At 41.7% G+C, this 26,558-nt stretch overlaps 3 protein-coding genes across 5 annotated transcripts in view; all 3 read right to left on the reverse strand.

Annotated features, from left to right (window-relative positions):
- Positions 1-3: 3 nt before the first annotated feature.
- Positions 4-6,065, reverse strand: LOC127806695 (receptor-like protein kinase FERONIA). Of its 3 annotated transcripts, XM_052344146.1 has the most exons (6): positions 3,321-6,065; positions 2,930-3,222; positions 1,784-1,919; positions 1,564-1,706; positions 749-875; positions 4-577 (listed from the first exon to the last, which is right to left on the reverse strand). In XM_052344146.1, exons 1-6 carry the CDS (start codon positions 6,004-6,006, stop codon positions 288-290), a joined length of 3,675 nt encoding a protein of 1,224 aa, XP_052200106.1. In that variant the 5' UTR covers positions 6,007-6,065; the 3' UTR covers positions 4-287. The 3 variants fall into 3 exon arrangements, with proteins under 3 accessions (XP_052200106.1, XP_052200108.1, XP_052200107.1); XM_052344148.1 differs by lacking the exon at positions 4-577 and having other exon boundaries at positions 787-918; positions 3,321-6,064; XM_052344147.1 differs by lacking the exons at positions 4-577; positions 749-875 and adding an exon at positions 974-1,147.
- A 1,168-nt stretch (positions 6,066-7,233) lies between these two features.
- Positions 7,234-10,746, reverse strand: LOC127806703 (uncharacterized). Its single transcript, XM_052344161.1, has 2 exons — positions 10,630-10,746; positions 7,234-9,113 (listed from the first exon to the last, which is right to left on the reverse strand). The coding sequence occupies exon 2, from the start codon at positions 9,074-9,076 to the stop codon at positions 7,565-7,567; it is 1,512 nt and encodes a 503-aa protein (XP_052200121.1). The 5' UTR covers positions 9,077-9,113; positions 10,630-10,746; the 3' UTR covers positions 7,234-7,564.
- A 1,951-nt stretch (positions 10,747-12,697) lies between these two features.
- The window catches only part of LOC127806698 (receptor-like protein kinase FERONIA), a 66,742-nt gene continuing 52,881 nt past the window's right edge, over positions 12,698-26,558 (reverse strand). The window contains exons 6-7 of the mRNA XM_052344152.1: positions 13,724-13,850; positions 12,698-13,551 (exon numbers count right to left, since the gene is read on the reverse strand). Coding sequence (XP_052200112.1) covers positions 13,244-13,551; positions 13,724-13,850 — 435 coding nt within the window. The 3' untranslated portion in view covers positions 12,698-13,243. The remainder of the gene's footprint in view (positions 13,552-13,723; positions 13,851-26,558) is intronic.

The following is a 26,558-nucleotide window of genomic DNA, read 5'->3' on the forward strand; positions in this document are numbered from 1 at the left end:
ATCTACAAACCACCCCCTGCAATAACATTTGTGGGGATATGCACTTGCAGTAAATGTGTTACACCTCCATACGTATGTATGTGTGTGTGAATACGACGAGATTTTAAAAAAAAATTCAGTCTCAGTAGAGTGTCTATGCATATATCGAACACCAACTAGAACAAAGTAACCTATCTGTTAAAAGACTTCATCATATATAACCAATCAAATTCCATAATCAACAAAGCAATGCCCTCCAGTGTTCAGGCACCTTGTAGAATATGGCCTCATCTTGGATTTTTTGAATCTTAAACGCTCTCCAGTATCTCCACCACTTGTTGCATTGATGGCCTTCTTTTGGGTTCACGTTGAAGACATTTTAGACTAAGCTGAGCGACGTTCCATACAACTTTGGCAGGATACATCCCTTTCATTCGGCCGTCCAAAATACTTTCAAACTTTCTTCTCCCATCGAAATATGGCCGGACCCGATCAGCCAGAATCTCCCCACGGAAAACTTTATTTGCTTGCAAGCCTGTTAGCATCTCAGCCATTATAACACCAATAGCATACACGTCGCTAGCCGCACGTAGTTGCCCTGTTTTTACAAACATTAATATATATTGTATTATTACTGTCATGAACAGAATTTCCGTAGGCTCAGCTTAAGTGACATTTAAGTACGGCAAAACTCTTATAAAAGTTCGTTTAGACCATCATTCCCCCCTATAAAAGCATCAAGCTTCAAAATTAAAATCCAGAGCATTACCTGTGGCAATATACTCTGGAGCAGCATAGCCAGGTGTGCCCACAACCCGTGTTGACACATGTGTTTCATCAGTAGTTGCAGGACCAAGTCTAGCCACACCAAAGTCCGCGATCTTGGCATTGTAGGACTGACAGTCAAAACACACATTAGGCCAATATAAGACCTCCTTTCTATAACCATCCTTTTAACTGATATACATTAGACAGTTAAATATATGTTTACATAAATTATTGTATGGATTTAATATAGTTGTCTTAAAAAATATGATGAAGAATTCAGCATGTACAAGATCACTAGAAAGGCACCTACACACACACACACATATATATGCAATCTCCAGTTCTTCCTCTGTTCTTCTTCTTCCCCTTTTCTCTCTCTCAACATTCTGCACTCTCCTGGCTGTCTTTACATCAATTATATTCGTTAGTATTTCAAGACATCCTAGAAGTACCATGAGTTTAAAATATTAATTAATTTTTATATAACCATTGGTCCATTACTATCAACATCATATGGTGAAACATATGTTAATAACACGGACAAGCACACGTGCACATATATAACATAAGATTGGTGATGACTCAATAAGTTACCTTATAAGATTGAAAAAGTATAATGGTCACCAATGGAATTATCATAATTATGTAGTCCATTTGTTATCCATTATGCATCAATAGTAAATTGAATAAATCATATTTTTATTTAGTGAGTTTCTTTTTTATGAAGTATAAGTCTAGTAAAAAGACATCCACTTGGTGTACTATTTGGTGTAACACAAATAATTGGTACTAGTTAACTGAATGCGGGGAACTTACAGCATCAAACAATATATTTGAGCTCTTCAAATCTCTATGTATTATTTGTGGTTCTAATGAGTGCAAAAATGCCAGCCCTCTTGCTGCTCCTCTTAAAATATTGAGCCTTATCTCCCATAGAGGTAGCTGACAACCAGGCCACCCTGCAGAAAGCAACCATACAGTGTAAGCCAAACGAATTTCATTAATCAGCAAAAGATAAAACAAGTTCAGCTCTTACTTCCAAAAAGATAGTTTTCCAAACTGCCATTCTGCATGAACTCATATACAAGAAGTAGCTTTTTATCCTCACAACAATATCCCAATAACTTAACAATGTTAGGATGGGACTGACGACTTAGGATGTTTATCTCACACTGCACAGGTTGGGCAAATAAGTAAGCAGAAGGCCTTAAGGAGAATATAAATGAATTAGATAAGTTGAAATAACATTGGCAATCCCAAATATGAGAGGGTAAACAGAAAGATGATGAGCAATGCCTAAAATGTACAGGTATCACAAAACAAAAATAAGGAAAATACGAAGTATCCACTTCAATTTAATATGCAAAACTAAGATGTTGACCATACAGTTGTCCTGTATTTCTTTTTTTACAGGTACGAGCATGGTAGGATTATGGTGTGATATGTTGCTTTTGTTTTACAAGAGCGAGCATTCGTGTACAAACTAAATATGCTATGTACAGTGTATATCATCTGCCTGGACTCTGGTGGAAAGATTCTCTCTGGCCATGATAAAAAGGAAAAACAAAAAAGGTTAATTTAAGACAAAAGATATACCTCCCTAACACTTTCAAAAACTATATTATTCCTTTCAAGCAAGATGTACCATATCTTTTTTCTCAGAAAAAAGAAACAAATAAATAATCCTCCATCAAAGAAGCTGCTTGGGCAAGCGTACCTCCACGAGTGTAAAAACATCAAAGAAGCTAGCATTATTAAATTCACACAAAAAACAAGAAAAATATGCTTCAAATGTCCCAAGCTACATAGCAATGAAGGTCACAACCAAACCATGCTTACTCTTTGGTAAGGGTGCATGCGGATTGAATGCAGATTGAGCCAAGTCAATTATAAAACTACAACAATTTGGGACCCAAAACCATTACACCAATTATGGAACCTGCTGAGCCAAACCAACTTAATTCAGTTTTGTTTGGTTTCAATTTGATTGATTCAGTTTCGCTATGAGTATGGATATTTGGCAATAGAAGACAATAATACAAAGTTATTTAGATTCTGATAAAAACTGATACCTAGTACATTACAAGTATCAATGCCTAACCAACAAAAGACACAGAATTGAAATATCTGTAAAGATTTGCTGACAAATTATTCAGCCATTAACTAGCATTAGTTGAAGTACCTGCCATTCTTTAAAACCTTGAGGGCCGTGAGAATCCAACGCCTTGACGGCAATGAGTGAACTACTACCGTTCTGTAATGGCGTCTTCTCTGCAATCCAACCCTTGTAGACTTTGCCGAAAGCCCCTTCTCCTAACAATCCATCCAATGTGAAATTTCCAGTAGCCTTCCTCAACTCTGAAAAACTGAAGGCCCTTATATTGGGGATGCATAAGACCTGCCCATCGGGATATGGCTCACTGCCAGAAATTGTTGACATGCTTTGTCTATTCCCAGCAGAGATGGTTGTTTTATCTGAATAATGAGGAGAAGAAAATCAATTGGCGTAGGTAACGACAAAGGACTGAGGCAACCTGAGAGAGAGAGAGAGAGAGAGAGAGAGAGAGAGAGACCAGTCCAGCAGCTTCCAGTATGGTGCCAAAACGTGGTTTTGTGGCGCAATTGTCCCCTATTTTTCCACCCAAAATCCACAGTTCTGGGTAAAAGTGCCGTACTGATCTTGTGGAACACCTTGGTGAGCTTTCCCTGTGCCCGCTTCTTGCTTAGGGGTATGTTCTCAGTATACCGCACTGCAGTGGATGGGCTGGGGACAACGTCCTCGTTAACCTGCTTTGTTGACGAATCCTTGCACCGATCATCCTGTAAGTATGCCAATGCACGCTCAAGGCTCACCACAACATCAGCCATTGTAGGGCGTCTATTTGGATGAATGTGCAGACATTTCCTAGCAACTTCTGCGAACACCTCAAGGCTTTTTAATGGAATTGGTAGTTGATCCGTCAAAATGGGATCAATAACTTCATCAAGTTTCCCATCTTTGAGGCAGCCTTGAGCCCAAAGGGTTAGACTGTGTTGCTCCTCCTCGAGGCTTAAATCCACTGCTGGCCTCCCACAAAGGACTTCTAAGAGCACCACGCCAAAGGCATACACATCTGATTTCTTGGTTAGTTTGCGGGTCAAGAAATAATGTGGATCAAAATAACCAAATGTGCCTTTAACAGTTGTGCTAACATGGGAAACAGAATGGCTTGTGGCGCCCATTTTACATAATCCAAAATCTGAAACCTTAGCCACCATGTCCTTGTTCAACAAAATGTTAGCGGTCTTCACGTCTCTATGTATGACACCACCCTGAATACCAGTGTGGAGGTAATCCAACCCACGGGCAGCACCAATGCAAATCTTGAGCCTTTGCTCCCACGGCATATGACAAACATTACCATTATCTTTAGCATTCTTTTTGTAGAGATGATTAGCAAGTGCACCCTGCTCCATATGCTCATACACCAGGATCTTCTCATTGCATTCATCACAGTAGCCCAGAAGGATGACAAGATGCTTGTGTCGAAATTTAGAAATCGTCTCAATCTCCATCTGAAACTCATTTGGGCCTTGCTTAGACATTGGTTTCATCCGCTTAATGGCGATTGTGGTTGTTCCTCCATTAATGAGTCCTTTATAAACGTTACCAAATCCACCACTTCCAATGACCAATCCGTCATCAAAGTTTCTAGTTGCTGATTGGAGCTCAGGAAGTGAGAAGCGGCGATATGGCCCTTCCGAAGGTAATGATGATAGGATGTCTTCTTGTCCAGATTCTTGCCCCAAATAGGCCAATGGATAAACTACAACATTCAATGTGATGAGCAAAATTATTAGACTATTTGCAATGGTATAAATGCCATAACCAAGCACTACCTTCTGAGGCTTTGAATTATGAGATGTCAAAGCATGTGCAATGGGAACCGTGTTCACCCCGGCAAGGTTCTTGTCAGGGTTGCTCAACTTGAACACCTCCAGCCCCTTTAGAATTGCATCACCACTGTGTTCCATGTTCCCCATGTTGTCGTGGCTCTTGTGAGGGCTTAGAGTTATTGTCATATCGCGCTTGCCCGCTGTCCGATCTTCTTCCATCATCACCATGTAGTCTCTGTACACTGCAATGCCATTTCCACCAGCCCATTTGATAAGGTCAGCATTAGCCTCAGCAATCTGATTATCAATGAATATGCTGAACTCCATTTGGCCAACATCTTTAATCTCGTACTCAAGCTCACAGAAATGAAACCTAAGCAGGTACCTGAATCCTTGATCTACAGGTACCTTCCACGTAAAACTGATACGCTCCTTCGGTTGCATGTCCCGAGTCATTGACCGGGACGTTTGGTAGACTCTCGTAGGAGCAGAGTATGTGGGTATAACTGCGTAGTTGATCCCAATTGTGGTAGTAACTGGCATGGCCCTTGATTCTAAGAAATAATTGGAGTCCTCAAACCACTCTCGGAACATGCCAGTATCCTCTATGGGTAAAATTTTGCTTCCGCCAACATTTAACCGATGCACTGTCTCAAGTGCAACGCTTGTATCCAAGAAGATCGGGTATCTAAATTTCTTGCCAACGACTAGTACACCTGGATCATCACCCTCACGGGAATGATATAATCCAGTTGGGATCGAGACAATCTCAATCCCATTGACAAAAGCATATGCTTCCTCTGAAGATGGAGAGAAAATTAGGATTAATGGTTGACTATCTTCCACCTGTACGCAAAATTCTTTAGCAAATGATGGTAAGGACAAAACATCAGCGGTGAGGGCAGCACTGAAGTTGCTAAGAAGGGTATAGGGACCCGCTTTTACAGTAAAAAAGGCCTGGGACCTCTTGAAGCCAGGGTATTCAGTTGGGTAGAAATGTAGGCGGATGAATTTTTGGCCCGGAGTGACATGGAAAGTGTAGGTGAATGTGGACCGAGAAATCTGAGCGGTCATGTAGGGGACAGGATGAGGAGGAGGAGGAATTAGGTGCTTTCCAACGGGAGAGGAGCTTACCAATTTGCGTCTGCCTCTGGATCCTTGCAAAATGATGTATCTGGAAGCAACGTCGCCGGTCCATTGCCGGCCATCTAGAGCAGTTGAGTTGCCAGAGGAGCCGCAGTCGACGGCGAAGATGTCATCTGCTAGTTGTATCGGGTAGCACAGAGCAGCAAACTCAGTGACAGCCACCAAAATAGTTAGATGGAGGAAGAAGAGGTAAAGACCCATCTTGTTGGGAATGATCAAAGTACTTCCTTTGATCATCAAAGAGAGGAGAGAGGGTGTATGAGTTAAAGAGAACGTGTCCGATAGCACCAATTTGAACGATTTATGTACGTACGAGCATTGGATCATAAATGTAGAAAGAACCCGGACCCATTTGATTGGTGTGGCATGATGGGCACCACACATAATATTGTTTAATTGGTTAATAATATATTATTTTTGTCAATGATATATTATTTTGACTCAAAACAAAATATTGTTTATTTGGATAATAATATATTATTTTGATTAATATTGTTTTGAGTCAAAATATTAATTTAACTCGAAACAAAATACTGTCCAATTTACAACTTAAAGAATTTAATTAGTTATTTAATACCTTCATTGGTGAGATCCGAACCTTTAAAAACTCTTTGCTTTTCGGTGACAGAAGCATCATTAGTCTATGGAAAATTTGCAAAAATAGGACTGCCCGCGATTAATTTTTTAAAAATAGAACTCTTAATTTTTTTTTTATAAAATTAGGACTTTTAAGAGTTGAATGGACTAAAATACCCCTAATTTAAATCAGTTTACAATTCTCTTCGTCTTCTTCCTCTCGCACGCACATCCCCAATCGCCCTATCGACCAAAACATCTCTCTCGCTCGTCCTTTGTTCTAAGCATCTAAGGTTGCTACTTTTTCGTTAGTCTTCGCCTTCAAAGCCATTGTAGGTAATTTAAGAATATCTGATATTTGTTAAAGATATCTATTAAGGATATCGGTAACAAATATCTGTTAAGAATATCAGTAACAGATATCTGTTAAGGATATCGGTTAACAGATATCGATATCTGTTAAGGACCGATATCTGTTAACCGATATCCTTAACAGATATCTTTAACAAATATCAAATATCCTTAACAGATATCTTTAACACTTATCTGTTAAAGATATCTGTCATGACTATGACAAGAAACTAAAATAGTTACAGTGAATATATCAGTCACGACCGTAATCAACGATGACATGGCCCTAGCCCTACTGCAATTGTTTTTCTCATTTTCTTGTACATAGCCCCCATTTGTCTCTTTTCCTCTCCCATCAACGCAAATACACATAGTACACGTATAATATATGATACATAATAAAGAGAGAATGAGAGAGACCCATATCTCTTGAATCATAAACAATATATATACATATATTTAGGTTACAGAAAATGGTAAAAAAACAAAAAAATGATAGATGGATATATATATATATATCTTATATATATAGAGTAATAGAAAGAGAAGGAAAAAGATTTATTGAAAAAGAAGAAGATGAAGGGGATCGTAGGCTAATTTAAATCGAGAGCATTTTAGTCCATTCAACTCTCAAAAGTCCTAATTTTACAAAAAAAAAAAAATTAAGAGTCCTATTTTTACAAAGTTCTTTGCCGGCCGTCCTATTTTTGCAAATTTCCCTTAGTCTATCTTACTCGCTCTACAGAAAGCCAAACCAAAAATAGATTCTCCATTTATAACCTTCAAATGAAACACAAAAAGCATCTATCGTACAACGTAGCTATTATATTATTATATATATCCCGATTCCCACCTAAGCAGCAGCATATCATTCAGTATCTTTGAGCTTTTCGGCATCAACAAAATTGTTATTCTCGGACTCTTCCATCAATCTTATGATGTCTGCCTTTTTCTCGAAGAGGGATTTGATTTCAGCATTGATCTTCTCTAATTTCTTCTTCAGCTTCCCAAGATCCTGTCCCTTGTACTTCTCCTCAGGCTTCTTTTTCTTCTCCTTTTTTTCCTTCTTCTCCTTTTCTTTCTTATCCTTGCTAATTTTAACTCCTCCCTGCTTCCCTTCCACTTCTCCTCCAATTTCTGTTACATTTTCTTCTGTTTCAACCTCTTTCGAGGTAACTTCATCAGCTGCTTCCTTTCTGCCATCCTTCTTTCTCTTCTTATCTTTTTTATCCTCATCTTTCTTTTTCTCTTCTTTGTCTTCTTTCCTCTTCTCCTCTTGTTCTGTTTTCTTGTTCAATTCCTCATCTGAATCCTTTTTGCCTTTCATCTTGATTTCTTTTTCCTTCTTTTCTTTCTTCTCCTTCTCTTGTTCTGTTTTCTTGTTCAATTTCTCATCTGACTCCTCTTTGCCTTTCATCTTGTTTTCTTTTTCCTTCTTTTCTTTCTTCTCCTCTTTCCCTTCTATTGTTTTATATTTTTCCTTCTCTTTCTTCTTCTCCTCCTTTGCGTCCGATTTTTCCTCCTCATCTCCATGCTTCTTTTTCTTACTTCCATCCTCTTCATGCTTTCCCTCTTTGTCCGCTGAATATTTTTCCACATCTTCAGCTATTTCAATCTCCCGTGACGTTGCTTTAGCCTCACACCGACCCTCATCTGTGTTATCCTCTGTCTTATTGTATGTGCTCTCCTTATCTTTCTTCGCCATCTTGTCTTCTTTGTCTTTTTTCTTCATTTCCTTCTCTCTATCCTCGTTTGATCCTCCTCCTAGCTTCTCCTTGTCTTTAATCTTCTTTTCTTTATCCTTCTTCTCTTTCTTATCTTTCTTCTCCACTTTGTTCTTCTCTTCTCCCTCTTCATGCTTCTTGTTCTTCTTTGCTTTCTTATCATGCATTTCTTCCTTCACCTGTTCGTGTTTCACGACTTCATTGACACCAAAATCTTTTTCTTCTTTGCATTTTGTTGTTTCCCCCTCATCATCCTCTGGGTCCTTATCTTTCTTGTTTTTCTCTTTTTTCACCTTTTTAACTTTGCCATCTGAATCCCCAGACTTATCTTTCTTCTTCTTCTTCTCCTCTTCCTCCTCATCCTCAGCCTCTCCACCTTCATTTTTCTTTTTCTTTTCCTTTTCCTTTCCTTTCTTGTCTTTTTTCTCTTTCTCCTTGGATTTCCCAAGTTCTTCATGCTCCTGCTCCCCATACAAACCATCCTCACTCTCTTTTCCCTTCATCTTCTTCTTCGCATCTTTCTCATCCTTGTCAATCTCAGTCTTCTCTGCCTTTGATTCAAAAGCTTCTTCAATCCTTCGTTCAACTTTCAGATGCAGTTCTTCCTTCTCCCCCTTCTCTTCTCCCTTAACATCCAATTCAGGTTTCACTTCCATCTCTCTCTGTTGACCTTTTGGTTTGATCGAAGATAATCTGAAAAGAAAGATGCAGAATATTAACTGTCAGAAAAACACAGAATCCACAAACTACAAAGGATGGCCCATTCAACATAAAAGCAGTCAAGAACTTGGTATAGATTTCAGAGGAAAGTGCTATGCACAAAACGTAAATCATGTAATGATGGGAGCCTTTGTAGATTAAGCTGCCCTTAAAGAACATATCCGTGTAACATTTAATTCAAGTACTGGGAGCATGAAGAAAGGGAATGATTTTCAGGAGTGACTTCCAGTAGGACAAGTATTGGTATCACGACCAACCAAACGACATGCTCACTCAGAAAGCTCTGAATCAGGAGGAAGATTGCACTGGAAACTGATTAAAACCAAAAGAAACACACAGGACATAATCGAAGGGTTTATTGTAAATTACACAACATGCTCAACTTCTAGGGGATTTGCATCCATCTCACGTGGATACACTTCCAATATCCAACTTCTTCCCCTACTCTATGAAATCACAAAAGTATTACCCTTCCTCTAGCATTCTAGCAAGTTCCGTTGCATGGTGGATAGAGGGAAGTCCAACTTAATTAAAATTAGCTCAAAATGGATTGAAAACAAAATATGTAAGACAAAGCTGTCACTGAGATATCTGAAATTGTAACCGCCGTGAGCAAATGATAAACAGAATCAACTAGCAAAAATGTTCAAAGGCACGTCAGGGAAATTATTCCATGACAGAGTGGATGCAGGGGAAGGCTATGGTAATATTGGAATCCATACAACGTTACAGAAGGACTATGAAGCCGGTGGTAAAGAAAACAAAGAAATGTACAAGGTGCATTCTTGTGCTCAAATGAACAGAAAATAGAAAATTAAACAAAGCAAGCAACATAAGGAGGGACTTAATCCTAATATTTTCCAACTCATTATCAAAAAAGGACGATATTTCTGTGCATCCAACCATCCATGCAAGAGGACTAAGGTGTGCAAACAAAAATATTGACTTGGAATAATATGTTCGTGCCAAGGCCTTCTCCGAAATAAAACAAAGTGAATGACATCCATTTCCCGTTAACTCAAGCAACAATCAATTCCCTCTATATGTTTGAATGGTAAATTGCTGGACGCAGAAACTCGATTTCCTTCTAATTTTACCACAGAAACTCGATTAAAAACAAGATAAATCAATCAAACAAGAGTTCACAGTTTACAGCACGAAAGCTAATCGATTCAATAAGATAATAAGCAATAAACTAGCAATAAGTTCCTTAACACTGTTTCTACGTTGCGCAAAAATCAATTCTCTGTTGAAGAGAACACAAAACCCTAAACCAAAGCGCTCAATTTTCACCAACAAGTATCGAGCGCAGCCACCAACAGATCGTGATCCAACGCTTATAAACCAAAGAAGCAAAGAAGAAGAAACCAGATAGCCGAAATCCAGGCGAAATGAGCATACATAAACAGAATCCAAGTAGGAAAGAGAGAAGAAAAAAGTCTACAGCAATGGCTAAAGATCAAAATTGAGAAGGAATAGAAAGACTTGCATCGGATCGAGCTTCCCAGCGCGGGTCTGGATTCTTGTAGACGACCCGACGAGTATGGGTTGATCCGACGTCGGGAGACGTTCTTATAGTACGCGGGAGATGATGGTCTCACCCGCTGAGCAAGCAACGACGGTGACGTATCGGTTCCTGACGCGTATACTGGGAGTACGTGTAACCGAAGAATGTGCTTCTTGTTTCTAACTTCTATACTTCTACGAGAATAAAAATAAACGAAGCCTTAGCGAAACTTTTCAATTGTTCTTTAAGATGTTAGGGTATACGATTTATTTAAATGAATATGTATACATATTAAATCATACAAAAATTCATAACAATCACCTATTATTTATTATTTTTGAGAAATTTTCGTGTTAAAGTCTTACTATAGACAATATAGTTAGAATATTATCGAATTAGCAAAAAAATATTATTCTCAAAATACTTAAAATACAAAATTTTGAAAAGTAACTTACCAAAAATTTATTTATTTACTTTTTTTATTAAAATTTAATTAGATGTTGTGATCTAAGTCCCCATCAGCCACCAGCCGTCGTCCATCTTCATGCCGTATGGCTCAATCAAATTAACTAACATGTTTTTTAGTTGATTAAATTAACTAATTAAATTATTATTTCAAACCATCACCTTAACTTAACTTAAGTGAGAGTAAATAAATTTTTTATTTACGTCACGTAACATAGAGAATTAATATGACCACTGTGTCGAACAACGTAACGTTGCCTAATACAAACTCCATCAAAAAGGTGTTGCTCAAGGTGGGGTGCAAGGGAAGAAGGCAAAGCACGTAGCAAGAGGGGTGTTGGGGTGGGGGTGGAGCTTGCATCGGATAACATATCAATTCCGACATAGAATATACACAAAAAATAAAGAGTCATGTCATAAAAAAATCAAGTTAGCAAAATATATCAAATTAAAATTTATTTTGATGGAGAAAAAATAAAATTACCCATAACTTAAAAAAAAAACTCTTAAATTCCAAATATCTAAATCTTTAAATCGATTACTAAAAAAATGTTAATTTTTTCTATTCTTAATCACAAAATATTATAGAATTAATCTCTATCATTTCTCTTTGTTTAACTCGGCTATATCGCTCTCTCACTCTCTTCCTTATATGCTCTTTTGTGTCTCAGTATAAAAACTTAAAATAATAAATTTTAATAATTGAGATACAAAATTTTGATATTTTACACATTAGGGACCAAACACTATATTTTTTAATCATTAAGGGAGCACAACAAATCAGTCACTCTATTTAAATATTGTCAAATGAATATTCATGTGGCATGTTATTTATAGAAACGGACATGTTTATACACGCATTAATTTTTTGTTATGATAAGAACTTAAAGTAATAATTTTTAGTAGTTAAAATACCGACTTTTGATATTTTTATACATTAAAGATCAAGCATCATATTTTTTAATTATTGAGAAGTGTTGTATGTATTAAGTCTTTTTTATTTTAATAATATTTTACCACTTAATATTTATTAACCACACTAACTTTAGAATTTGAATTTAACTTTTGAATTTGTTGTATGTATCAAAATTTTATCATTTATCGTGCTCCTCTATTTTGCCCGTGTTTTAAATCTAAAACAAATTTTGAAATGATTTGTATTTTGCCCGTGTTTTAAATCTAAAACAAATTTTGAAATGATTTGTATACATCATATCTAAACCGACCCAATTCAAATCCAATTAAGTCGAGTTACTTTGTGATTTTATTAATTTTTTAAGATCAAACTTTAGTTTTGATTATGATGATGTATCAAAACTCATTAACATTGCACAAAGCTTACTCTACTAGCATCATTTTTTTCCATTGTTTCGTATCGTAGGTGAGCTCTAATCTCTTTCACTTGTTAGCTAAACTTGATAATCGTGATCCTTACTTATCACGTAAGTATAAAAAAATTATAAAATTATGACATTAGAAAAAACAAACCATCAATGTGTGTGTGTGTTTTCTCATAAATTGATTGATGGTCATTAATTATTTTTATTATTTAAAACTTATTTCATCATGTCTCACATTTTCCACACACGGCACAACAGCAATATTCACATAGCTAGACAAGAATATGCACATTTATACTTTCAAAATCGTACTGTCCCAATGCTCTGTAGGCCTTCATTCATTACACATGGAGCATGTTCTATTCAGAGCTGCACAGCACTCTTGATTTGTTATCATGGTCTGGGAATAAAAAGCCAACAAATTCCCTTATGAAGGTGCAATCCGAAGAAAAAAAATATGTTTATTTGCTGACGTTAAGGATAAAGGAAAGTATATAACTGATGCCTAACATGGGGGAAGAGAATTCATGGGAAGTCTATCAGCAAATACAATTTATGAATGCCCTGCCCTGCCCTTCGTCATCAGTTTAAACAATGAAGTAATCATAAGGTGCAATCTAATATCAGGCAGCTGCTGCTTACCCTCCTTACATGAATGGTTACCATTCAGCTCTCTTCCTTCAAACATAAATAGTCGATACGAAAGAATTGTGCACATAGCTAGCTAGGCTGTAAGTAGTAGTTGATATATATATATATATATATATATACACCACCTCGTGTTAGTTCTTTCAGATTTTTTCAAAGCTCTCCAGTGTCTCCGCTACTTGTATCATAGATGGCCTTTTTTTGGGCTCAGGTTCAAGACATTTTAGACTAAGATTAAGGATTTGAGATACATCTTCGGCAGGATACCTCCCTTCCAGGCGAGAGTCCACAATGCTCTCCAACTCTCTTCTGCCAAATAAATATGGTCTGACCCAGTCAATCAGATCCATTTTTTCTTCGGGACGGCAGTGATCAAATTCCCGTAAGCCTGTTAGCATCTCAAGTATTACGACACCAACTGCATACACGTCGGTGGCCAGAGAGATACGCCCTGTTTTGACAACCATTAATTATACTGCATTTAATATTGTTATCATCACGACAACATTTTGGTAGGCTCAGTTCAAGTGGTTTATGAAGTATGCAAAGTTCTATAGCTTTATTCAGATAACCATTATATTCAACCTAACAAGCCTTAAGCCTCAAAAGGTCCAGAGGGTTACCTGTGGCAATATACTCTGGGGCAAGATGATGGATATTGTACCCCACAATCCTTGTTGACACGTGTGTTTCAGTAGTTGAGGGACCAACTCTTGATAAGCAAAAGGCCGAGATCTTGGCATTGTAGGACTGGCAAACACACATTAGGCGATTATAATTTGACAGAATTTGAGTAGAAAACACAATATTATTGTATTTCAAGAATAAATATATACAGTTTTAGAAAGTCAACAAACCGCTTCCCTGAAAATAAGACACTAACTTAATCATCTAAACTAAAACCTTAAAATTAGAGATAAGAGAATAAGTCCACTAATGGATCAGCTTTGACTTTGACTGCAACCTCTTACTCAAAGATAAGATAGGAAGATAAGATAGAATTAGACCCTTATCTCTTCACACTCCCCCTCAACCTATTGAATGGATTGTCTTCCATTCCTAGGTTATTAGTTATTTTTTGAAAAGCGACAATAGGAAGTCCTTTTGTGTGTAAAATCATAAGTTGATTTCTTGTTGACACAAATGGAGTACAAATCAGACCACTATCAAGTTTTTCTTTTACAAAATGTATATTAACTTCAACATCTTTGGTGCGATCATGTCGTATTGGATTGTGTGCAATATTAATGGCTAACTTATTATCACAGTCACGCCTCATTGGAGCCTTCCATTTGACTTCCAAATCTTCTAAAATTATTTTTGACCACAATAACTCAATTCCGAGGGCCATCAACCTAAATTCAACTTTTACACTAAACCATACTACAACAATTTGCTTCTTACTCCTCTAAACCACAATATTTCCTCCTAAAAATGTGTAGTATCCAGATGTTGACCTTCTGTCAATTACTGTCCCAACATAGTTAGCATCAGTATAGGCCTCAAGAGTTAGCTCTTGTCCCCTTTTAAACAAGATTCCTTGACCTGATATACCCTTTAAGTACAGTAAAATTCTATGAACTGCTTTCGGATATACTTCTTTAGGATATGTATAAATTGGTTGACAACACCAACAATATATGCTATGTTTAGTCTGATATGTGATAAATACACAAGTCTCCCAATTAACCTTTGGTAGAGGCTTTTACTGGGTACCACGTCTTCTAACTTATCACTAAGCTGATGATTAGATTCAATGGGAGTTTCAACAGATCTGCGCCCTAGCTTACCTGTATTTGTCAGTAGATCTTAGAATGTATTTTTGTTGAGTTATGAAAATCCCTTGCTGAGAATGTGTCGCTCCAATACCAAAAAAAATACTTCAACTTGCCTAACTCCTTAATCTCAAAACTCTTTTATTAAATATTTCTTTAGACTTTCCATCCATTCCAAGTCATGCCCTATCATTATGATGTCATCCACATAGACTAACAAAATAGTTACTTTCCCAGAAATAAAATGTCTTATAAACAAAGTATGATCACCTTGTCTTTGTTTGTATGCCAAATTGAGTATAACTTTGGCAAATCTTCCAAACCATGCTCTTGGAAATTGCTTCTAGCCATACAATGCCTTCTTCAGTCTGCACACAACACCTTCTCCTGTATTTGGACATAACCCTGGTGGAATTTGCATATACATCTCTTCCTCTAGGTCACCATGTAAAAAAATATTTTTACATTAAATTGCTGCAATTTCCAATCAAAATTAGCCGTTGATGACAACAATACACTTACAGTGTTCATTTTTGCAACTAGAGCAAATGTTTTAGGATAATCTATGCTATAAGTTTAAGTGTAGCCCTTAGCAACTAAACTAACCTTTCTAATGACCCATCCAATTTATACTTAACTGTAATACCCATCTACATCCCACCAGTTTTTTTTTCCCTTTAGGCAAGCTCACCAAGTCCCATGTTTTGTCTTTTTCAAGTGCCTCCATCTCCAGTTTCATAGCATTTTTCAAAATCTCATCACCTAATGCCTCAAATATAGTTTTTGGTATTGGAATGGTATTTATGTTGGTAAGTAGGGCTTTATGACTACAAGACATATTTTTTTAAGACAAATAAGTGTGCAGGGTGCTTCGTGCAAGCTCTAGTTTCTTTATGAATAGCAATGGTGTTGTTGCCAATACAACAATCTATTTTTAATTGCGGACAGACGCAAGAGTCTCGGGAGTTGTGCCTTCACTGATGAGGATCTGGACGAGGAATTGGATCTGATGGAATTCCGAGCCTGATAAACCGACAGAGCTGATGGTTGGTTGAGCTGATGATCTTGTGGGTTGATGTTCTTTTGGGCTGATGATCTGGTAGCCTCAAAATGATCTTGTGGCTAAAAGTGATCTGGTGGCCTTGAGGATGACGAGAGGCCTCGGGATGACGAGAGGTCTCGGGATGACGGGAGGCCTTGCTGATGACGAGAGGCCTTGCTGGTGACGAGAGACCTTGATGATGACGAGTGGCCTTGTTGGTGACGAGAGACCTCGGGATGACGAGAGGCCTCGGGATGACGAGAGGCCTTGATGATGACGAGTGACCTTGCTGGTGACGAGTGGCCTTGCTGGTGCTGGTGACGAGTGGCCTACAAAACGAGAGCACCGTTAGGGCGCGGGTGGGGGTCCCCGCGCAAACCCTCCGATGCTCAAATTAGATCTCGAGAGAAAATGGAAAATCGTACTTCAATTGCTCAAAATAGCATACCTGTGATGAAAGTCGGGTCTTATATTTATAGTGGAGGAGAGAGAGATCTTGCGATATTTTCGGCGGGGATCTCGGGGCCCGTTTCGGAATTTTCGGGGCCCATTTGTTTAGTCAAGAAGGCGGCCATGGGCTGAATCTTCGATCACAATGGGTCACCCGGCAGGGTGTCGGGTGACCCCCCACTCGGTCATCACCCGAGTGGGGGTCTCTCGGCCTAGCCGAGTGAGATGTGGGCCACTCGGCATGGACGAGTGGCCCTTACTCGGTAGGGCCGAGTGGCCCCCCCACTCGGTTGTGCCGAGTGGGGGGTTGCCGAGTGGCCCAGGCCACTCGGTTGCTGCGAGTGGCCTTGGCCACTCGACTAGGCCGAGTGGGGGAGGCCACTCGGCTAGGCCTAGTGGCTTTCCCCTTGGCTGGGCCAAGAAGGCCTTTTTTGCTTCCTCGGCTCCGCTTTACCTGCCTCGTCTTTCCGGGTACATCAATTGCTCCCTGCTCTTTTAGTCGAGAGGTCGGGTAAAAGAGTATAAGTTTCCCGGAAATTGCAACGTGATTTTTTGCCTTCTTTGTTTTTCTTTGGTAGACCCTTTATGCGCTTTTATTCTTCGTTTTCTGTATCTTTTTGGAAGCTTCGGTGTTTTTCACTTTTTGGAGCCCCTATAAATAGGGGTTCAAGTCTTCATTCAATTCTCAAGCGTGTCATTTTCAAACTCAAATTCTCTCAGGTCTCGGCGCGTTTTCTGGGCCACATCTCATTTTTATCGATGGAAGGGTGTGATTGGGGGGCCACTCGGTCATGACCGAGTGGCCGTGTGTGCGACTGGGGGCCACTCGGTTATGACCGAGTGGCCGTGGCGGGTGACGAGTGGCCACTCGGTCATGACCGAGTGGCCTTGTTCTCGACCAAGGCCACTCGGTCATGACCGAGTGGCCCTCCACTCGGTTGTGGTCAAGTGGTTCCGGCCTTCTTTCGTCCTTTTATGCCTTTAATCAGTTGATTTTCCTTCGATTACTTCTTTCTTCTGCCTTGTACTGATGTTCTTTGTCTTTTGTGCAGGTGTTTTGTTTGCTGTGACCTTCCGTCTTTTCCGTTGTAACAAGGTAACGGTCTCGAATTTCTTTAATATGTCGAGGAGAAGACCGGCATCACCCCCTGGCCCCGCGCACATCCCTGACACTTCAAGTTCTCGACTTCGATATGATGCTTTTGAGAAGATTTATGACGCCACACCTTCTGGTTTTATGGTGAGGTATCCTCGCCTCGACGAGCCGGATCCTTCTCAAGTAGATGAGGGCTCCCTGGGCATTCACTCTGCTTCGTTTGAGGTGGGGCTCCGCTTTCCCCTTCCACTTTTCGCCATGGCATGGTTACGTCATTATCGAATTGTTCCTGCCTAACTGCACCCTAACGGTTGGGCCCAGATGGTAGGTTTTTCTGTGCTTTGCCAGCAGAGGAATGTACCCCCTTCCTTGATGCTCTTCAGTTGTTTTTATCGATTGCAAAGAGCTAGCAAGAACCGTGCCCTTTATACGCTCCAAAAGGTTTCGGGCTACGAGCTGTTCGACGCTCTTCCAAATAAGATCAATCGGTTTGAAGAGCGATGGGTAGTGATAGAACCTCCGCCTAGCTGGGAGGCACCTCTATACTTGAACCATCAGGATGCCAGCCAAGGGTTCCCTCCTTGCAAGGAAGTTCGAGGTGTATATCGTCATCTTGTAGAGATGCTGACAGCACAAGGCCCCGTCGATTTGATGAGCCTCTTGGCGGTGGAGAATTTTAGAATCGCGGGCTGGGGGGTCGTAATGACAACTGCTCCTCCTCAGTCTTCTACGCTATCTAACCAGGAAATGGAAGGAGTCGAGGAGGAGGAGATGGAAATGCCTGAATCGTCTTCGCATCCTCCTTTCGATCCTCAGGAGGAAAATACTCCTGGGGGTAGAATATCTTTTTGACATTGCTTTCCTTTCTTCTTTATTGTATTTATTTTTCCCATATTGAAGGTTTTGCTTCGCGTTGATTTTTGCAGAGATGGCTGGATTGAGTAGGTTGAGGGAGCTGCGTAGACTCCACCGTGAAGAGGAGGCGCGTGCTGCGACAACGTCCGGGGTTCCTCCCCCAAGTACCGAGGGAGCTATAAGCTCTCGTCCTCCTCGATCACGTAAGCCTGCTGGCGTTTCTCCCACAGGGGTGGAAAGGCGGCGGCGCCCGAGAAGCGACCCCTCGAGTACTGAGATTCCTTCTCATACGGAAAGTCCGCCATCGATTCCTCTTTCTCATGAAGAAGCTGTCAATATCCCATCTCCTGCTCCCAATTCTCGAGGAGGGCGAAGTTCGTCTTCTCGGTTTGCTGGTGATATGGCTCGGGTGGAGGAAGAATGTCGCCATCCTGTAATTCCTAATAGGAAGGATCGTCGCCGTCTTGAAGGCGAGAAGTCATTGAGGCCACCTCCTATACTTCCCCCTCCAGGCGATATGAGACATACTATGATTCTCGGAGATGGTAGGAAACTCACTGGTCGGGACTTTGAAGTTTCTCCGGGGGTATTAGAGACAGACTCCGTCACTGAACCAGGAATTGGTGCTCGTCTCATTTATTCCACCATTCTCCCTCGAGAAGAACGACGGTTTATTGGTGGCAACTATACCCAAACCAGGGATGAGGTAGAGCGGCTTCTGGTGCAAGGAGTCCAGGGGATGGTCGCTTCCAATGCCAGGGATAGGGCCTATCGTGAGCAGATGGAGGACCAAATGTCAGATTGGAGGCGACGCCAAACTTCCTGGAATGAGGAGCGTCAAGAGCTAAAGGGTCGTGCTCGTCGGGCGGAGCTTGGGAAGAAGAATGTGGAGGAAGAGATTAGGCGTATGAGTGATCGACTGTCCGAGGCTTCCGCTAGTACCTCGAGCCTCCACGGGGAGATTCAAGATTTACGCTTTAAGCTTGGAGCTGAAGAGCAAAAGAATGTGGAGTTGATGGCGCGACATGAGGCGCTTATACAGGAACACTCCTTACACCTGTCCGAAGTGAAGATAAGCCGTAGGGATGCCTGGGATATTCGAGCTCAAGCAGTGAAGGAATATCGTCTCTCGAAAGATTGTCAGGATAGGAAGGGAAGATATGCTGGCTTCCTGAAATATGGGTTTTATCTGGCTCGCGCCCATCTGGAGTCTCAGCGTCCACGGTCCTGTTCAGGACTTATATTATTGCAGATAGTTGCTCAGGTACATCGTTTGTATACAACTTCAGATAATTCAGATTCCATGTTTTTCCCACGGTGTCTCCTGCAAGAGTTTGTAAAATGCAAGTGTTGGGTCCGATCAGCTTTAGGATACGGTATGGTCCTTCCCAATTGGCTCGTAACTTTCCATCTTCCCTTAGCGCGTTGGTTACAACAGATCTTCGAAGTATTAAATCTCCTTCTTTCATGGGTCTATTCTTAACCCGAGAATTGAAATAACTGGCTATTCTTCTCTGATATGCGGCTATCTTCATGGCAGCGTTATCTCTCTGCTCTTCAATCAGATCCAAATTTTCTCGCAATGCTTCAGAATTCCTTACACCATCCTCCTCTTCATATGCCATTAACCTTGGGGACTTCACTGAAATTTCTATGGGGATTAAGGCCTCTGTCCCATATACAAGATTGAATGGAGTTTCTCCGGTAGCGACTCGACTAGTAGTCCGATAAGCCCATAAAATGGTGGGTAGCTCATCTGCCCATGTGCCTCTGGCTCCTTCAAGTCGAGTTTTTAAGCCATGTAATATGGTTCGGTTACTGACCTCAGCTTGTCCATTGGCTTGGGGGTACGCCACCGAGGCGAACCTTAGTTGAATCCCTAGATTATCACAAAATTTTCTAAAAGAGTCACAATCGAATTGTTTCCCATGATCCGTGACGATGATTCTGGGTATTCCAAACCAGCAAACAATGTCTTTCCTTACCATTGCCTCTACTTTTCGTGCTGTAATGGTGGCCAACGGCTCAGCTTCAATCCATTTGGTGAAATAGTCAGTAGCTGCTATTAAAAATTTCCTTTGCCCGAGTGCTTGAGGGAAAGGTCCTAAAATATCCAAGCCCCACTGAGCGAAGTGTATAGGTTGGAACGCAGGCCGCAGCTGGGATATTGGAGCAGATTGGACTGGAGCATGTCGTTGGCATTTGTCACATGACTTGACTTTCTTTAGCGCGTCTGACCTTAGTGTGGGCCAAAAGAAACCAGCTCTTAATATTTTGGTCGCCAGAGCTCTTGCTCCCAGATGTTCTCCACACATTCCACTATGAGTCTCTGCTAGGATATATTCGGCCTCTTGAGGGCCTAAGAATTTGAGAAGAGGGTAGTGTAAGCTCGCTTATATAATATCCCATCTATGATAGTAAATCTTGAAGCCCGCATCTTAAGCCTTCTCGTTTCTTGTGGATCGTCTGGTAATTCATTGTTAGTGAGATAACGATAGAAGGGCGATCTCCAGTCTGTCCCCGTCTCAATGCATGATACTTCTTTTTCTTCGATACTCGGATGGTGTAGCATTTCTACAAATACTGTTCTTCCTGTTATCTCTCTAGTGGATGCTAATTTAGATAAAGCATCAGCGTGCCCATTAAGGGATCTGTTTATTTGTGTTAATTGGAAGCTCTGGAATGTTTGGGCTAGGTCTTTGACTTTACGCAAGTACTGAGCCATTATTTGTTCCCTGGTTTCGAATTGTCCCTAAAACTGTTGCACAATTAACTGGGAATCACTATGGGCAACCAATCGTGTTACCTCCAATTTCTTTGCTATCTTCATTCCGGCGATTAAGGCTTCATACTCAGCCACATTGTTGGTACTTGAAAAAGCAAATCGCAGAGAATATTCCAACGTGTCTCCTTCAGGGGATACTAGTACTATTCCAGCTCCGCTTCCTTGTGAACCAGATGCTCCATCAACAAATAACAACCATACTGCCTGCTCATTTTCTCCTACTTTGCTGGAGTGAGTGCATTCCACAATAAAGTCAGCCAGTGCCTGTCCTTTTATGGCTTGTCGAGGTTGATATTGGATATCATATTTGCTTAACTCAATGGACCATTTGGTAAGGCGACCAGAACATTCGGGTTTTTGTAAAATACTTCGTAAAGGTTGATCTGTAAGTACGATAATCGAATGAGCCTGGAAGTATGGTCTCAATTTTCTGGATGCATTTAGCAAGGCCAATGCCATTTTCTCCGCCACGGGATAACGTGTCTCGGGGCCTTGTAATACCTTGCTGACATAATATATTGGTCGATCCACCTGTCCTTCTTTCCTGATTAATACTGCACTGATGGCTTCATCACTGACCCCCAAGTATAAGTACAACGTCTCTCCAGTCTTTGGTCGTGTTAATAGGGGGACTCCTTTCAAATATTCTTTCAATGCTTCGAATGATTTTTGACACTGTTATGTCCACTCAATTTTTTTTCCTGCTCTTAGTGTTCGCAAGAAGGGTAGCTCCCTTTCGGCTGACTTGGAGAGAAAACGTCCTAGAGCTACCATTCGCCCTGTCAATCGCTGAACTTCTTTAGTTGACGCGGGTGGTTCCATATCCAATATTGCTTGAATTTTCTCAGGGTTCGCCTCGATTCCTCTTTGTGTGATCATGTATCCCAAGAATTTTCCAGACTGTACTCCAAATGCACACTTCGCTGGATTTAATCGCATGTTGTATTGCCTAAAGACCCCAAGCACCTGCGTTAGCTTTTCTACATGGGATTCATTCTCTCGACTTTTCACTATCATGTCGTCAACATAGGCTTCCATTGTGTCACCCAGCAGTTTTTTAAAGACCTTATTCACCATGCGTTGATAAGTGGCTCCGGCGTTCTTAAGTCCAAAAGGCATGACCTGGTAGCAGTATGTCCCCTTTTCAGTGATGAATGACGTCTTTTCCTGGTCTGGAGGGTACATCCTTATTTGATGGTATCTTGAGAATGCATCCAAAAAGCTTAAAAACTGGTATCCAGATGTTTCATCCACGAGGCGGTCGATCCGTGGTAGCGGGTAGGAGTCTTTGGGGCACGCCTTATTGAGATTAGTGAAATCCACACAAACACGCCATTTTCCATTAGGTTTTGGGACCATAACAACATTGGCCAACCATTCTGGATACAATACTTCTCGAATGAATCCTGCTTTTAGCAATTTGTCAACTTCCTCTTCTAGCGCATGTAGCCTATCAGGGGCAATGTTTCGCTTCTTTTGTCGAACTGGCTTGAAGTGGGGATCCACATTCAAGTGGTGGCATATTACTTCGGGACTGATTCCTGGCATATCCTTCGGTTTCCAAGCAAACACGTCTGAATTTTCTTGCAGGCATCTGGTGATTTCTTCTTTCACACGTTTCAGAAGTTGGGATCCCATATACGCCACTTTCTCAGAATCTGATTCACTTAGGTGTATTACTTCTAATTCTTCAACAGGTTAAGGTTTACGTGCAGCTCCTTCCTCCAAGGATTTATGTATGGCTTTCTCGGCTATGGATAAGGTTTCTTCAGCTCTTTTCCCTTTTGTAGACTATACATAGCAAGTTCGTGCTTTCTTTTGATCTCCCCTAACCTGTCCCACCCCAGCGGGTGTGGGGAATTTCATCAATAGATAGCATGAGGATACCACGGCCCTCAGATCGTTGAGTAATGGGCGTCCCAAGATCATATTGTATGCCACCGAGGAAGTTTTAACCACCATAAAATTCGCTTGTCGAGTTACAAGTTGGGGGTCTTCACCTAACGTGATAGGTAATTGAATAGATCCTGCAACTGGTACCGCTTCCCCAGTAAAGCTATACAGAGGTGAGGATACTTTCCTCAATCGATCATGGGATAAATGCATTTGTTCAAAACAGTTCCAGTAAATCAGATTGACAGAACTGCCACTGTCCACTAAAATTCTGCTGATGGGGTGCTTGGCTACGACTGCTGAGATAACCATGGGATCATCATGTGGGAGTATTATATCACCTCGATCAGTTGGGGCAGAGGTGATTGGCTCTTCATTATCTCTTACTTCCATCACTGAGTTAACTTGGTAGGCTTGACGTGCGTATGCCTTTCGGGAGGCTGATGTGTCTCCACCTAGGGTTTCCCCCCCTGAAATAACGTGAATGGCCTGTTGAGTCAGCTCATTGTCTACACGAGTATCTTGCCGATGATCTCTTCCTCTCTCTTGTTGCCTTGGGTTTGGCCTTTCATGCCCATCACGCTTGTTTTCCCTTTGCCGGGGTTCCCTGTTTTCTTCTTCCCCATTTCTCACATATCTTTGCAAGTGCCCCTCACGGATGAGCATCTCAATCTGGTTCTTCAATTCTCGGCAGTGATCAGTGGAATGTCCCCAAGTTCGGTGATATCTGCAATACTCTCCTTGATTTTTCCCCATAGGTCGGTCAACTCTGCGGGGTAGTTTAAGGAGTCCTTCTCCCTCGACTGCAGCTAATATAGTTGATCGAGGTTGTAAAAGCCGAGTATAATGATTAAAGTGAGGTTTAGGTACATTCGGATGCCTAACCCTTTCTTGTCGTCGGATAGACTCTTCTTCCCCTTCTCGGTCCTTTCTCTTCTTTTCTTTGTCTTCATTCCCTGCCACATTCCTCATAATTTCAGTGTGGAGGATATACCTGTTTGCTCTGACAAATAGATCGGCCAGGGACGTTGGAGGGTCTAAAGAAAGTGATTCTTGGAGAGAGGCGAGGCGCGCTCCTTGGAGCATAGCTGATACTGCCACTTGGGCCAGCAAGTCAGGGACTTCAAGGGTGGCATTACGGAATCTATCCACAAATTGTCGTAAGGATTCCTTGTTCCCTTGTCGTATACTGAGCAAATAGGTGGCATCCTTTTTCCTTCGACTGTTAATCACAAAAGCTTTGGTAAACTCTGTCCTAAGATGTCCAAATGAGGAAATAGAGGCTTCTGGAAGGCTGTTAAACCATGTTCGAGCATGTCCTAACAGTGTTAAGGAAAATGCTCGGCACATTATGTCGTCATCCCATCCATGCAATATCATTAGTGACTCATAGTTCTGAACATGATCATATGGGTCATCTTTTCCTGAGTAGAGGGTGATCTGTGGCATTTTGAATTTTCGAGGCAGCGGTCTCTCCAATATATCTGTCGTAAAAGGACTTTTTCTTCGTTGGTGCTCTTTGATCAACTTTTTCCGCTCTAGCACTTCTTCTACTACTCTTTTCATATCATCCCTCATAGTAGCTGTTGTCTGATTGTCATGTCTTGTTGGCATACTGGCCACTGTTTCATGATACCTCCGTCTTTGAGGGCTTCTGGTTCTGTTTTCCATTTTGGGGTTTTCATTTCTTCGAGGTACGGAATGAGGGTTCTTTCTTGGAGGTGGTGACCTAAGCCTGCCCTCTCGTCTAGGCGTAGATCGAGAATGAGAATCGGGAGTGGCTTCTTGGTAGGAATCGGCCCCTACCTCGGGTTGAGGTTCTGGGGATGGCATAAACTTTTTCAGAGTATCAGGTAATGTCCCTACAGGCATCATACCTTGGAGGATACCAGCCATGTCTCGAAGTGCTTGCATGCCCTCAACGTGTTGTTGTCTCAGTGCTTCATACTCTTCCCATGGTACCGTGCGTGATGGCTGTCGTGAAGCCCCAGCTTGGTCAGTAGGAGATGGCCTTGAGCCGATAAGTAGTGGTGGTGGGACTGATTGGTTCCCCACCTGCGGGCTGGGAGAAATGGAGCGATCATCTCCTTCGGTTTGAGCATTATGAGGGGGAGGAGGCGCTCCCTGTTGCTGAGAGTTCCATGGCGGTAGGCGTGTTTCTACGCCTTGAGAAAGAGTTCGTCAGTGTCCACGGGTGTTTGCCATTCTTGAGTTGACTTTTTGTCTTGCGTTTCCCACAGACGGCGCCAATTGTTGTTGCCAATACAACAATCTATTTTTAATTGCGGACAGACGCAAGAGTCTCGGGAGTTGTGCCTTCACTGATGAGGATCTGGACGAGGAATTGGATCTGATGGAATTCCGAGCCTGATAAACCGACAGAGCTGATGGTTGGTTGAGCTGATGATCTTGTGGGCTGATGTTCTTTTGGGCTGATGATCTGGTAGACTCAAAATGATCTTGTGGCTAAAAGTGATCTGGTGGCCTTGAGGATGACGAGAGGCCTCGGGATGACGAGAGGCCTCGGGATGACGAGAGGCCTCGGGATGACGAGAGGTCTAGGGATGACGGGAGGCCTTGCTGATGACGAGAGGCCTTGCTGGTGACGAGAGACCTTGATGATGACGAGTGGCCTTGCTAGTGACGAGAGACCTCGGGATGACGAGAGGCCTCGAGATGACGAGAGGCCTCGGGATGACGAGAGGCCTTGATGATGACGAGTGACCTTGCTGGTGACGAGTGGCCTACAAAACGAGAGCACCGTTAGGGCGCGGGTGGGGGTCCCCGCGCAAACCCTCCGATGCTCAAATTAGATCTCGAGAGAAAATGGAAAATCGTACTTCAATTGCTCAAAATAGCGTACCTGTGATGAAAGTCGGGTCTTATATTTATAGTGGAGGAGAGAGAGAGATCTCGCGATATTTTCGGCGGGGATCTCGGGGCCCGTTTCGGAATTTTCGGGGCCCATTTGTTTAGTTAAGAAGGCGGCCATGGGCTGAATCTTCGATCACAATGGGTCACCCGGCAGGGTGTCGGGTGACCCCCCACTCGGTCATCACCCGAGTGGGGGTCTCTCGGCCTAGCCGAGTGGACCCCACTCGGCTAGGCCGAGTGAGATGTGGGCCACTCGGCATGGACGAGTGGCCCTCACTCGGTAGGGCCGAGTGGCCCCCCCACTCGGTTGTGCCGAGTGGGGGGTTGCCGAGTGGCCCAGGCCACTCGGTCAGGCCGAGTGGCTTTCCCCTTGGCTGGGCCAAGAAGGCCTTTTTTGCTTCCTCGGCTCCGCTTTACCTGCCTCGTCTTTCCGGGTACATCAAATGGGAACATCACTATCACTTGAATTAGATAGTTTGACAACATGTTCATCTTGATTCTCATTCAGAAAGATAGAAGAAGAGTGGTTACCTCAATATGGCTAGGGTTAAGACTAGGAGTAGAGTCTAATAGTTGGATAGGTGTAGGCTAACTAGTTAGTACCTTCCTTCACTACAAAAAACTGGAATTAGCGATGGAAGAAATTCGTCACAAATTCCTGAAAAATCCATTGCTAATTGCTTGTTGC

This window comes from Diospyros lotus, chromosome 7 (assembly GCF_014633365.1).
Source record: "Diospyros lotus cultivar Yz01 chromosome 7, ASM1463336v1, whole genome shotgun sequence".
Classification (NCBI taxonomy): Eukaryota; Viridiplantae; Streptophyta; class Magnoliopsida; order Ericales; family Ebenaceae; genus Diospyros; species Diospyros lotus.